General features: G+C 38.3%; 1 protein-coding gene across 2 annotated transcripts in view; it reads left to right on the forward strand.

Annotated features, from left to right (window-relative positions):
* grm1a (glutamate receptor, metabotropic 1a) overlaps positions 1 to 14,912 on the forward strand; it is an 81,317-nt gene that overhangs the window by 38,950 nt on the left and 27,455 nt on the right. For both annotated transcript variants that reach the window (XM_061900572.1, XM_061900573.1), the window contains exon 4: positions 12,694 to 12,929. In XM_061900572.1, coding sequence (XP_061756556.1) covers positions 12,694 to 12,929 — 236 coding nt within the window. The remainder of the gene's footprint in view (positions 1 to 12,693; positions 12,930 to 14,912) is intronic.

Here is a 14,912-nt window from a genome sequence, read left to right on the forward strand (position 1 = left end):
TTTTAAATTCAAGTACCCCCTAATCAGAGCAAAGCATTTTTGGTTGAAAAAAATAGATAAAGCAGTAAAATACAGGAATATGTCATCAGTTTCTGATTTATTAAATTGTGTAGCAGTGCTAAATATTGCTCATTTGTCGTGGTATTTCTTGAACTATTTGGGAAAAAAGATATACAAATAACTAAAAACTTGTTGAAAAATAAACAAGTGATTCAATTATAAATAAAGATTTCTACACATAGAAGTAATCATCAACTTAAAGTGCCCTCTTTGGGGATTGTAATAGAGATCCATCTGGATTCATGAACTTAATTCCAAACATTTCTTCACAAAAAAATAAACATTTAACATCAATACTTATGGAACATGTCCACAAAAAAATCTAGCTGTCAACACTGAATATTGCATTGTTGCATTTCTTTTCACAGTTTATGAACTTACATTCATATTTTGTTGAAGTATAATTCAATAAATATATTTAGAAAGGATTCTTGAATTGTTGCTATTTTTAGAATATTTAAAAAAAATCTCACGTACCCCTGGCATACCTTCAAGTACCCCCAGGGGTACGCGTACCCCCATTTGAGAACCACTGATATAGAGGATCTTTGCCTAGTTTTTTTTCAGAAGGTTCTAAAAAACAGCAGGCGCTTGTGGATATTCAACTTGTGTTTTTGCAGTAGATTACCTAAAAAACAGCACAGGGCTCTTGCTTAGGGCTGGCCGAGTATATGATATAGTATCCTTGTTCGGGATTAATTTAAATTTGATCATTGTAATCAGCTGTTAGCATATTTCCTCAATCAAACATGGCGGAAATGTTTGTTTGAAGTTAGCACAGTAGTAAACAGTAAGAAGCAACAACGCTTGGTACATTCCTGCACGGAACAATCCACGTTTATTGACCATGATCCTGTGGTGTGTGTCTGTATGTGTGTGCTAGTCACGAGGTTATTAATGTTCAACTAGCGTTGTGCCTCTTCCCTTAACACAGCTGGAAGTGCAGCCCAGAAGAACAAAATAAAGGAATATGGCTAACACTGCCATAGACGCTGAAACACAACATTTAAAAGGAGCAGCAACTTCAGTGTTAGTCTCCTTGACTGCATGAGTTCACCTATGTGGTGTGTAGTAATCCTGTCCTGAGTGCGGTCTCGTAGGCAGGCTCACACAGACTGGGAGAATAAACACACCTATTTTAATCAGGTTTTTTTTTTTTTATCTCAATATTTTTTAATCAGACCTTTATGTGAATGTGTTTGCAAAGATTCACCTCCTCACATATGACATATACTAACAAACTCAGCAGACACTTTTTGTTCGTAATCATTTTTGAATTTGTGGATATAAACCTTTTGTTCCTGAAATAATCATTAAACTTTTTTTAATGTGTTGGTACACATTATTTTGCAGTACCTCAAATTCAAACTGCACTTCTATAAATTTTCATTAAATATATGTTACAGTATTTGAGTTTGAAAAAAACTCCATAAGCTACCGTTTGCCAAACTGAAGGTGAGAAGCACTGATTTATACAAGTAATTTAAGAATACAAATAACAATTTGTTATATAAAAGTGCTGTTTATTAAAAGTTAACTTGAAATGAAAGTATTGTAGTATTTAGTACAGCACTGATACTTTGTTTACTGCAGAATGTTTGTTTGTGTTAACACGCAAAATATCAAAATAACTTTGAGATGAAAAAAAAAATGTTATCCCCAAAACGTACTGTAAAAGAAGCGAAACCTTGGCCCTAAAACCAAGGTACAGACTGTACTGTGGATTACCTGTAAAGTTGTTACTCTAGTAAACACAATCATAGATATGAACAAAATTATTACACATTATATTACATTATTGGGGGGAAGCACGGTGGTACAGGGGTTAGTGCATGTGCCTCACAATACGAAGGTCTCGAGTAGTCCTTAGTTTAATCCCGGGATCAGAATCTTTCTGTGTGGAGTTTGCATGTTCTCCCCGTGACTGCGTAGGTTCCCTCCGGGTACTCCGGCTTCCTACCACTTCCAAAAACATGCACCTGGGGATAGGTTGATTGGCAACACTAAATTTGCCCTAGTGTGTGAATGTGAGTGTGAATAATGTCTGTCTACCTGTGTTGGCCCTGAGATGAGGTGACGACTTGTCCACGGTGTACCCCGCCCTCCGCCCGAATGCAGCTGAGATAGGCTCCAGCACCCCCCGCGACCCCAAAAGGGACAAGCGGTAGAAAATGAATGAATGGATGGATGGATTACATTATTGTCACCCAGGTTTCTCGTTTTGTGTTGATTTTTTTCTTGCCCTGATGTGGGATCTGAGCCGAGGATGTTGTTGTGGCTTGTGCAGCCCTTTGAGACATTTGTGATAAAGGGTTGTATAAGTAAACTTTGATTGATTAATTGAGCAAAATGACATTTGTCAGCTGTTAACATGTAGTACCTTGCTTAAACATGGCGAGAATACAGTAGGGATAAACAGCAGGGATGCAACGGGACTCTGTATAATCCTGCACGGGTAAACTGATTTTGACAAAAAAAAAAGTGATATTAATCGTGATCGAATGATTTGAAACAATTAATTGTGATCATTTTTTTTGCTAAATATACTGTAAGTCAGTGGTTCTTAACTTTGTTGAAGGTACCGAACCCCACCAGTTTCATATGCGCATTCATCGAACAGTACTTTAGTGAAAAATACAATGTTTTTTTTTTCAAATTCAAGAAAAAGTCATGTTTTTTTTACTTGTGCACAAAATTAACCGTGCATGAACATCACCTTGTTCGAAGAACAAAACCAACACAGTGCATGAACTCAAAACAAATTACACACCTTACACACATTACCATGAATTGATTCACTTGGACCCCAACTTAAACAAGTTGAAAAACTTATTCGGGTGTTACCATTTAGTGGTCAATTGTACAAATATGTACTGTACTGTGTTAACTGTACTGTTTCATATAATGTATTCTCTTCCTTTGCAATCTGCAAGTAAAAGTTTCAATCAACCAATCAATCAAAAAACCTGCAAATCAGATGGAAAATTAGAGGGAACATTGTTTGGGGGTATCCATAATACGCTGACAGGGAGAAGTTTTTATTTACACGGTAAGTCGGATGTGTCTTTACCTCCGTGGCAGAGACTCCGTCGAACCCCTGAGCCCGACTCACCGAACCCCTAGGGTTCGATCGAACCCAGGTTAAGAACCACTGCTGTAAGTTATATGACTATTGGTTAGTTAAATCGTTTTGGCTTCTAGTTATTGATTTAAATCAATTTTGGATGTATTGTACATTAATATTTTCCTTGAGCACTCACACTATCCAGACTTGACTTTTTGGTGGTCTGCAAAAGAAAAAAAAATCTCCCAAAAGTTTTTCCATTAGCGAACCTGAACTTATATCTTAACTCTCACATACAGCAATTAGGGATTCTGCTCCCTCCACTCTTCCCTTTCCTCTTTTTAAAGTCACTCTTCCCATTTGTCCTCCAGAGGAAAGAGTGCATATGATTAAATATCTGCCTTTCCAATTAATTCATGGCCTTATAAATATACAAATGATGGGCAATCCAACTGAAAGCAGATGGCCCGCGAAGGCGACTCGTACCGTTGTCAGGCTATCTGCTGTCACGATCACATCCATGCTCTTCTCTAAATGAGGAAATCATGTCAATATCAAAACCTAGCGTTTTAAGAAAAACATGTACTGTATGCCTGCTGACTAGCTTTAATAATTCATACAGTATCACAATGCTCCCCTGATTATCGTGGGGGTTACGTTCGGGACCTCCAACCCCTCGTGGGGATGCTATTTATTTCAAAATTTATATAAATATTGTATGCATTTAATGTCTTTGTAAGCCATCCACATACAATTATAAACACTTACAATGCTCTTAAAACAATTCATGTTTTGTGGCGTAATTTTGGGACTTCAAGCAAAACATTTTTTCCCCATGCATTGAACCCTGTACTTTATATAATGCTGCAGCTAATTTGTAAATGTTTCCGGCTTCGCACATCGGCATTAAATTTAGACTCATCACATCAGACCAATTAAATTTCCGAACGGGTCAGGGTGGACCAAGAAACAGTCCACTTTAAATCATACATACTCACACAATCATTTAGTCAGCCATTTGGCCTGTTATGGACTCACCCTCGTCATGACAAAGACACGACGAAATGAACACAAAGAAACCTTGTATCCGAAGCTGATCGACTCGGCCATCAAAAGAAGAAAGAGCTGCCGCGCAGAATGGAAAACCACTACCACCAACGGGCCCCAAAAAGACAGCACAGGCCGGGAGGTAACCTGCCTCAAGACAAAAGTGAAAGTGAAAATGAGGCAGAGAAAAAACAGAACATAGTAGCCCCGAGTCAACACAACCCTGACGCCAAAGAAGATGCCGGATCAGGCCTGCGAAGAGGTTTTACCTTGCCCGCGTGATAACTATTTGCTTAGTGTAAATATGAGCTGACATTTTTGAATGGAACAAAACTGCTGTTCGTAATGTGTCCAGTCGACGTTGCAATACCAGTTATTTCTAACCCCTGTAGCAACAGCATGCATGACTTCAGTGGGGGCGGAGCTATGTGCCGTGTTAAGCGAGAGGCAAAACATCTGTGTTTTTGGACGCCACAAATTTACGCTGGTTTATTAGGGAGAGTATACAACAAAATATGTTTTTGATAATGTAACCTGTGACATTTATGCCCGCAAAAAAAGGTTTTGACAATCTATACATTTCATGTTGTACTTATGACTGCTTGGGAACACATTTTCTTGGTGCACAAAAATATGCTGAATTGTATCCCCTTCTAATTTCATCTGTGAAGTAATGAAATGAGTCCAAATTTTTTTGTTGATGATGATGCTACATACGTACAGAATAAACCACGTGATTTCAGTACATCATTAGCGGAAAATGAGTCAGTTACAATAATGACTTCCTGTAATTTGATTTTGATTTTATTCATTTAATATTCTGATAGATTAAAAATACTCACACCAACGGCAGAATTTTAAAACTCAGCCAGACTCTATTCGACCTATTTGACTGATGATTACATCATTTAAACAAAAAAATTGAAATAATGACAAAGGACGATACAATACTATTAATTGCAACAGAACCAGAATCAGAAATACTTTAATAATCCCTGAGGGGAAATTAACACATGTAAGTGTAAAAAAATAAAATTAAAAAAAACATTACGATTTGGAAAATGTTCTAGTTTTATACAAAGAAAAAATCTGAAGATCCCTTTTTAAGTTATCATGCCAGGATTTTATCAATCCAGCTCATTTAGGAATATATTTTCCTACCTGTTGCCCCTGATCTAAAATGAGTTTGACACCTCTGATGTATTCAGTCTTTGGAAAGAATTAAAACAATTATAATTTTGGTAGCACTGGACTGCCATAATCGAGGAAACACTATCTTGAAATTTGCCACAAAAACCTTTTAGGAGCTTTTCGTGACGTTTACACTTGTAAAAATGCTTTTCTACATATTTTTAAACATAATCTCCAGTTTCGTTGCCCAATAGATCCGATTTTGCATTTTTCAGAGCTACGTTGTACTCGCACTTAATTAGCCATACGTTTACCAGAATCCTACAGCATAAAAAAGTTCACATAATGACTTATTCTGAATCAGCGTTAATGTACCATGGTCCAGAGAGAGCGTTTTCTCTGAGAATAGATGATCTTTGGGCTCCTAAGAGGCAGGAATAACCTGACATTCCATTAATGGCCGACATGCATCATGTACTCCAGAGCTTTTTACTTGACCCCTTTACTGATCCTTGATGGAATACATGGTCGTCTTTTGTCAAGCACCCTTTTCTCATGTCACATACAAGACTTTGTTGGACTCAACCACCACATTCCAATAAATAACCAAGGAAGAATATCCGTTTTTTTTTTACTACGGATCAATTGATCTTCTCCAGGGCTTCTTAGGAAAGAGTGATAAGGGCCGTTAAAGTGTCACTGTAATGGTTCTCAGGTCTCTATGGTATATATAGCTCCATATCTATCATTGTAGTGCATGCCATTCCATCCATTTCTGTATTTTGGGCCAAAGAAGAATATAAACAAAATATTTGGTACTGTGGAGATTTTTCTCTAATCTAGTTCAACAGTGCTCCTCAGGTGTTATTATCGGAGCCCCCTGATAATGTACTGTGAGGCTGTAGCGCTGTTGAGGTATCAGGAAATTAGATTTCATCCCACAATAGGCCCATCCGCTCCCCTCGGTGGACCAAAAGATATGATGAGCTGAGTCGGGAGTTTTTGTGATCCTGAGAGAGAGGAGAAAGTGAGAAGATAGGATGTCATTTTGCCTCGGAACATTCGTATGTCTCCAGTGCGTTGTGAATTATTTGTGCAAGCTTTGACTTATTTTCTTCCACTTACTCTCATGTGCCTTAAAGTACCAATATAGTGGAAAAACAAGTTGCCTCTATATTAAAACTACTACAGACTAAATTAGTCTGTCTGTGTAAGCGTTTATAATCACAATAACACTCATATTTGGTTAATCAGAATCAGAATCAAACATACTTTATCAATCCCCGAGGAGAAATTTAAACTTTCAGCACAATCCCATTCAAGATCAGACAAACATTACAGGGAGACAGAACAGGATCGCTGACCGGTCTGCCAACTTCCGGCGCCCCTTCGAAAAAAGGTGAGGTACAGGTAAACAAGTGGGGGGGAATAGGAGAAAAAAAAAAAAAAGATTAAAATAAAATACAATTAAAAAAATCGGTCCAAGCCTCAGCCCCTGGAAAGGGGGTCCAGACTGAGGCCAAGGGAAAAAAACAACTCATAGCCATAGTACATATTCCTCTTACACACGTGTAAGAGGGAAACATCTAACATCAAAAAACACAAAGGACATGAAAGACATTAAAATAGCAGAGCTGATGCAACCAGCCACTTCTACATACAGCTATGAATAAAAAATAAAAGAAACATATACACTGTGGTGGCCTATGCGGTGTTCCACGCCGTTGTCTGCTGGGGTGGAAAGAGGATGGCCTGAGACAGGAGCAGACCCAACAAAGCAACCAAGAGAGCCGACTCCACTCAATTGCCAATCAACTCTCGGCCAGTCCGCTTGGATGAGCAAGGTTACGTCCAAGAAGACTGAGGTGTCCGATACCTGCTCATTCAACCAAGACACTGTGAAGTTTGTCCGTCCCGGCGCTCAGTGCCAGCTCTGCAGCCCTGTCTCTTCATCCGCATCTCCTCTCCAAACTGACTCTGGTGTAGCAGAGACCCAGCAGCTGGTCTCCATGGCCAAAAGGCTCCCGGGAGGCAGATCCAGAAGTCAAATTTTCAGGTCACAACATATACAGTAAATGGAATATTGTTGGCGGTTACTAGATGTTTTTAAAGGGTATAATGAACATGATAGAGGACCCTCCATCTGTTGAATCAATTGTTGGTTATTTATTTACAATTTGAAACACATAAAAACAGCCCAGCCCATGTGTTCTTGTCTTAAATGAGAATTGTGAATGATAAACAGCACATCTCCTTCCAATTTTTACTACTACGGAAATTGGCGAAGATATTCGGAAGCGGAATATTCAAAATGGCCGACGTAATTTGTGGCATTTTATGTTTAGACGGTATAACATACTTCATGATGCATGGATTATAATCTAACACATATAGATTGACTTTTTTTTAACTCAGCCTTCCCCAGCATCGACATTTTCCCCACCTTTTGTGGAGCGCCGTAGTGGCTACTCATCAGCGTTCCTGTTCTGTAACCCAGTATAATGTTTCGTTTGTCTCATCTTGAACGCGTTTGTGCTGAAAACAAAATTTCATTGTGCAATGATAATAAAGATCCATCCATACTTTGGAGATTTTAAATACAATTTGATATGTTTTTTCATGGATACAATGAAACACAGTTAAGCATATAAAGTCAACTGGTTTCTCACTCTACTGTGACTTTAAAGCCAAAATCCGTTTCATGTTTTGTTTAAAAGACCATAGTGTCATCCCATGGGAATTTAGTCAGAAACCGTACAAAAAGTTAATCACAGCATTGTCTCTGATCCAAAGTGCTTTCCTTCTCAAACCCCTGTGTTTTCTTGTTGCCAGACAGACATACCGGGCTGAAGTCACATTGAAATGCACATATTTTTTGTTTGTTTTGAAAAAAAAAAGTTTTCATGCAAGATTTTTCACCTCAAAAATATGGAGTTTTCTACTACCCAGTAATTGCATTATTTGTTATTATCGGACTCACATATTACTGTTTTTTAGACCAGCAACTTGAAAATGGCATATTTTTTAAGTTTATAAAATATATATATACCTGTATACTTTTGACCCATCAGATTTGGTCACATTTTCAGTAGACCCATAATGAATTCATAAAAAAACCAAACTTCATGAATGTTTTTTGTGACCAAGTATGTGCTCCCATCATTCTATCACAAAAAAATAAGAGTTGAAGAAATTATTGGAAACTCAAGACACCCCTGACATTATGTTCTTTACAAGTGTATGTAAACTTGAGACCATGACTGTATATAAAAATATACATTTAGTGGTTGGTTTGCATCCCTTTTTGTACAAAATCCTATTAAAATCTCATTACAACACATTTAGTAGTACATTCGGTACTTCGGGGTGCAAGTTTAATTGGATCTGTGATGCAGCTTGTACTAAGAAAAACTTGTATTGCAAAACAGTGTTGTCCTTTGAAATTAATTGAAATCAATTTAGTCAGTGCTTGGCTCTCCTAAAATACCAACATTTTAACACATAGCATGCCTTTTGAAAATAAAAACAAACTTTTCGAGAATAATTTTTGTATCAAAAACAATCCAATTAATGTTCGAGAAGAATTGTTGTATCAAAAACAATCCAATTAATGTCCGACAAACAACTACAATAGTTTATCCATCCATCCATTTTCTACCGCTTGTACCTTTCGGGTCGCGGGAGTTGCTGGAGCCTGTACATTTCAGTAAAAACTTACAGCATTGCATTTAGGATAGAATAATTAATTGTGTTGAACCTTCTTCAAGTCTCGTGAAATCTATATTCTACAAAAGTGAAACTTTTTGGCATAATAAGGTGTCAGGTAAATGTTGTACACAGTGTTTCTTTTAAATAAGTCAATTAAAGAAAAAAAGATTCCAGTGGCCCCCAAAATAGGAGTTTCTACTAGTTATTTAACTTGTTTTGCATGTTCGAAAAAAAGCTATACCATTACACCGCGTTACATTTTGTATCTTACACCCCAATCTTGATTAGCACTTGTAACACACTTTTCATTGACATTAATTTGACTTATTTATACATTACCCCAGCTTACAGTTTTATGTGTATTAGTGCAGGGGTTGACAACCCAAAAAGATAAAATAGCCATTTTGGACCAAAAACACAAAAAATAAATCTATCTGGAGCCGCAAAAAATTAAGGAAATCTTTGTTGACAGAAATGTTGAAATTTAATATCTATTTTACACATTTTTACAACATTAGAAATCATTAGTAAATCAGAGGCTACTTACAAGGTGCGATAACTCCTGGAAATTACTGGTTTTTAATGTTACAGGTGTGTGTGTGTCCATGTTGAATTAAACAGCTTCTTTTAATAGATTTATCACAATCTTTGGCAAGCTAGGTAATGTTTGCTGTGGTCTGGAACAACATGGCACACATACAACTATCTGAAATGAAGCCAATATAACATACAGATAATGTGTCATGTGAAATGAAAAGCTAGATTACATACAAAGAGGATAAAAGTAAAGGAAATTAAATTAGCTCAAATATACCTACAAATTATGCATTATGATGCAATCTGTACATACAATTAGCCTAAATAGCCTGATTAGCACTCCAACAAATCAATAACATCAACAAAGCCCACCTTTGTACATTTACGCACAGCATGAAACGTTTGGTGGACAAAATGAGACAAAGAAGGAGTGGAAGATTTTATATGTAAACAAACAGTTGAGTCACAGTCCATACTATGGTGAGATCAAGAAACCGCCAAAATTAGTAGAACAGAACGATGTTCACCAAATAATCATATTAAAAAATATTAAACAGTGTCATGTTGGTCCTCAGACAAAAAACATACTAAAACAAAAAAAATATCCCCCCCCCCAACTTATTCCATTTTCAATCCTTTTCAAAAAATGCTCCAGGGAGCCACTCGGGCGGCGCTAAAGAGCCGCGTGCGTCTCGAGAACCGCAGGTTGCTGACACCCGTATTAGTGTAACAGACACCACTTAGTGTAGCTGTGCGACAGTGGGTTGACAGCTTGGGTTTTTATCCTACACTCTAGCATTGCTTAACTCTCATTGTGCCGGGGGATTGAGCCTGGGCAGGGTACAGGGCTGGATCACGGGTTACATAAATTTGTATTATTGTATTATTAAAGTACTGAAGCATATTTAGTAGAATGTTTCTTGCAGCATGTGGACATTTCATGTTTTTATTCCCAAATGGAGATTGTTTTTGTGCTGACCGCTCCTTTTTTGCCAGATAAAATTACTTGTTGGCGACATCAGGTCTCATTCTTTTGCTAATTGTTTTTAAGTCAGTAGACTATTTCCAAGTGGGCGTTTGGGAATGTACGGCACTTTCAGATGTGTGAATACTTTGAAGGAGATAACAGAAAAGGAACAGTGTCAGGGAGAAGCAGTGCAAGGTGTAATCCATCACACACAAGTTATATATTGTCTTCTCCACACACTTACTCCTTTCTCTTTGACTGACACTAATTGTAGCCAGAAAGGTCAGAGACTCTGACCTGCACATGTCCTTATCCATCACCCTGAACATCTCCTATGTGTGGGAGGTAATTGCTTCCTCAGTGAGTCATACCTAATTGGTGTGTCGCTGTCAATGGCGCAGGTATTAAGTTACGAGCTAAAAGCCCAATTTGAGGAGTGAGCAACAATCCCCAAAAGGGCTCAGAGCGGTTGTGTGTATCTCTGAATTTATTTGCCCGTGTCCTGTTTGCTGGTGTTTTTAATTTATCTTGTGGACGCCAGCAGACTGTTTGTCCAAATGAGCTTTTTAGCCTGCAAAGACAAGCTGGTGTGATTGTGCGAAGCCTACGGTTGTTGAGATAATCCGCCAAGAGGACCATTTACACAAAAAACGGCTCTATGTATGTGATAGAACCATCCCACTTGTATCCATTTACCGTATTTTCCACACTATATGGCGCACCTAAAAACTTAAAATTTCTTCAAAAGCTGACAGTGCGCCTTATAATCCGGTGTGCCTTATATATGGACCAATATTGAGCCACAACAGGTCTCATAACTACGATAAGCAGCCGCCGATTTCATTTTCCCCCGTAGGAGAAAAAGTGCGCGGTGCATGCTGGGATATATGACTGCGCCAGGCCGTGCCGTTTCATTTCCATTTGTGTGTTTATGTAAAGACCCCAAAATGGCTCCTATTGAGAGACATGATTTCAGGAAAGCAGGAATTGTCACTAAACTGCTAGACAACAGCAGCGACACTGACTCCATTAACGACGTCTCAAAATAGTGCAAAGCAATAACAATATATCAATAACTCAACGTTGCTCAAACGTTAATGTCACACAACACACAAAATAAACATGTAATACTCATTTTATTAAGTTATTCCTCATCCACGAAACCCTCGAATTCTTCTTCTTCAGTGTCCGAATTAAACATGCCACAAGAGGTCTCACAGCCGTCTACCTCATTTTCCCCCGTAGAAGAAGTATTTTCCCTTGTAGAAGAAGAAGCGCACGGTGCATGCTGGGATATATGACTGAGGGAGGCGTGCCGAGTTTAGACCCAAGGTGATCAGTCACAGAGTAGAATACGCGAATAGAGCAGCAGCGAGATAATTTAACATTAAAAGCAGCGACACTGACTCGTTTAATGACGACTTCGACGAGACGCACGTTGCCCAACTGTTTGATTCGAACACTGAAGAACAATTTGAGGGATTCGTGGATGAGGAATAACTTAATAAAGTCAGCTTTACATGTTTATTTTGTGTGTTGTGTTGTGTGACATTCTCGTTAGAGCAACGTTGAGTTATTGATATACTATTGCTTTGCACTATTTCGAGTGTTACTATATTGTGATTGCACTAACGTTTGATTTACCGTGACAGTATCAGACTGTTTTTTACGTGTTTATTGAATCGGGGAAAATAATAAAACAGCTGTTTATTCATTTTGGGAGTGAACGGAGATGTCAGAACGCTGGTTTGTAATCCATTAATAAAGTTTGACTGACCTGACTGTTTTGTTGACATTCACTTTAGCGGAGCACCATCTAAAGGATGCATAATGTAACCCCAGCCTCTACTGTAGCATCTATTCCATGCGACTTATAATGTGGTGTGCCTTATACATGAACACAATATTAAAATAGGCCATTCATTGAAGGTGCGCCTTATAGTGCGTAAAATACGGTAATTATATTGCTTTTACTTAATGCATTGTCTTTATTTTAAGATCATCCATCCATCCATTCATCATTCTTTCATGCATCCAGCAAGGTCAAGGAGAGTTGGAGCTGTTGTCTATCCCAGGTACCACTCGCTTGGTAGAAGATCTTTGGTTCAGGTTGATCCGATGTCACCATTTTGACCCCTCTAATAGCTCAATGTCGCCGTCTGTTTTCTCGGCACTGTAGTGATGGATGGGCCGACCGTTACGAAGTGGTGGAGGGCTACGAGCTGGAAGCCAAGGGAGGAATCACCATGAAGTTGCAGTCCGAAGTGGTCAAGTCCTTCGACAACTACTACCTGAAGCTGCGTCTGGACACCAACCTTAGGAATCCTTGGTTCTCAGAGTTCTGGCAGTACCGCTTCCAGTGCCGTCTGCCTGGTCATCCTCAGGAGAACAAGAACTACAAGAAAGTCTGCGCCGGTGAGTGAAGACTGAGAACCTATAAAGCTCTTTTTAGGAGAACAAGACTGTTTCAGAAAAGTAAGCCTACTCCTTTCATAGACTATACAGACTACTCAGGTTCCTTTTCTCGACTATTGTCGAGTATTGTTTTTTTTTTACAGTTTTAAATTAAAATGATCGAAAAACAGAGATTGATAACTGCACTTTGATAAACTCACGGACTGACTGCCGCCAGGGGGCTGGCTTAAATACTAACATGAAAACAAGAGATGTTAATGTATTTTTCGAATGCCCTAGTACAGGGGTGTCAAACTCAAATACAGAGTGGGCCAAAATTCTAAAATGAACAAAGCCGCAGGCCAAAGTTGAACAACTTTAATAGGGACCCAAACAAGTTTTGCATTGAATATTGAACAAGCAAGGCTTATATAACTTTATAGTGACATGCAAAATCGAGTTTTGTTGGTAGCGGGGGTGTATATTGTAGCGTCCCGGAAGAGTTAGTGCTGCAAGGGGTTCTGGGTATTTGTTCTGTTGTGTTTATGTTGTGTTACGGTGCGGATGTTCTCCGGAAATGTGTTTGTCATTCTTGTTTAGTGTGGGTTCACAGTGTGGTTTAACAGTGTTAAGGTTGTTTATACGGCCACCCTCAGGGTGACCTGTATGGCTGTTGACCAAGTATGCTTTGCATTCACTTGTGTGTGTGTGTAGAAGCCGCATATATTACGTGACTGGGCCGGCACGCTGTTTGTATGGAGGAAAGCGGACGTGAAGACAGGTTGTAGGGGATGCTAAAAGCAGTACCTTTAAGGCCAGCCCCCAATATTGTTGTCCGGGTGGAAGTTCGTGAGAATGGTTGCCCCGGGAGATTTTCGGGGAGGGGGCACTGAAATTCGGGATTCTCAAGGAAAAATCGTGAGGGTTGGCAAGTATGAGAATTATAGTTGAATGCGGTGATACAGCGGCACCGCCACTGTATAATACCGGCAGGCCAGCTGTAATATTAATTTATTATTGCCTCAAGGGCCAAATGAAATTACACGGCGGGCCAAATTTGGCCCGCGGGCCAGAGTTTGACACCCATGCCCTAGTAAGTACCGACATACCCCAATCCAAACTTATACAAACACATTGCTGTCTGAACAACTAAGATATTAAATTGTGCATATTGATCCTACAGGCTGTGTGTGAGTATTAGAAGATTGAGGTGTTTTTACAGTGTGTTTAAAAATTGCTGAACAGAGTAGGATACAAAGCCCTTTAGAAATAATAAATAAGAATAACAGATTTAAATAAATCTTAAATGAATAAATAAATCTTAAAGTGCTACAGTACTAATCAACATTTAAACCATACAAACAAAGACTAAAACACTATCAATGAAGCATAAGAAACACAAAACATGCGAATTAGTGTTTTTATTAAATAGTGTGTCTATTAATTTTATTATTTTTTAAATAACTTGGTCAAAATATTTCAGTGTGTGTATAAGTACTTTTTGAGCACATTCAGCAGTTCAGTGATAATGTTAACCGTAAAAAATTATGGTCACAATAATCGTGATTTGACATTTTTATATCGTTAAACCCCTAGTCCTTTGTGAAGATCCACTTTAATACAAATGTGTGCTGAAATGTGAGGGGTGTACTCACTTTTGTGAGATAGGTAGTAAGTATTGTTTTCCAGAGAACTTGATCTCATGAATACTTTATTTTTGTTTTCCTTCCTTCTCTTGCTCCCAAAAGGTGACCATGGTAAATTTAATTCCATCGTACAATAATCAAGTTTGGTACAGTAGTACGCTTATAGCTAACCTGGTCTATCATTTCATTCTTTCTTTTAATTCCCAATTAGACCTACAAGGTGGTAAGTGATTTTTTTTCAAGCCAGCTGTCTTCACACTTGTTCTCAAAAACGCACCAAGAAGGAGTTTGACTGATGCTTTGGTACAAACATATTTTTCGAATTGTTAAATCTGACTTGGTTTGTTTATAAATATTA

Source organism: Nerophis ophidion, linkage group LG05, assembly GCF_033978795.1.
Source record: "Nerophis ophidion isolate RoL-2023_Sa linkage group LG05, RoL_Noph_v1.0, whole genome shotgun sequence".
Classification (NCBI taxonomy): domain Eukaryota; kingdom Metazoa; phylum Chordata; class Actinopteri; order Syngnathiformes; family Syngnathidae; genus Nerophis; species Nerophis ophidion.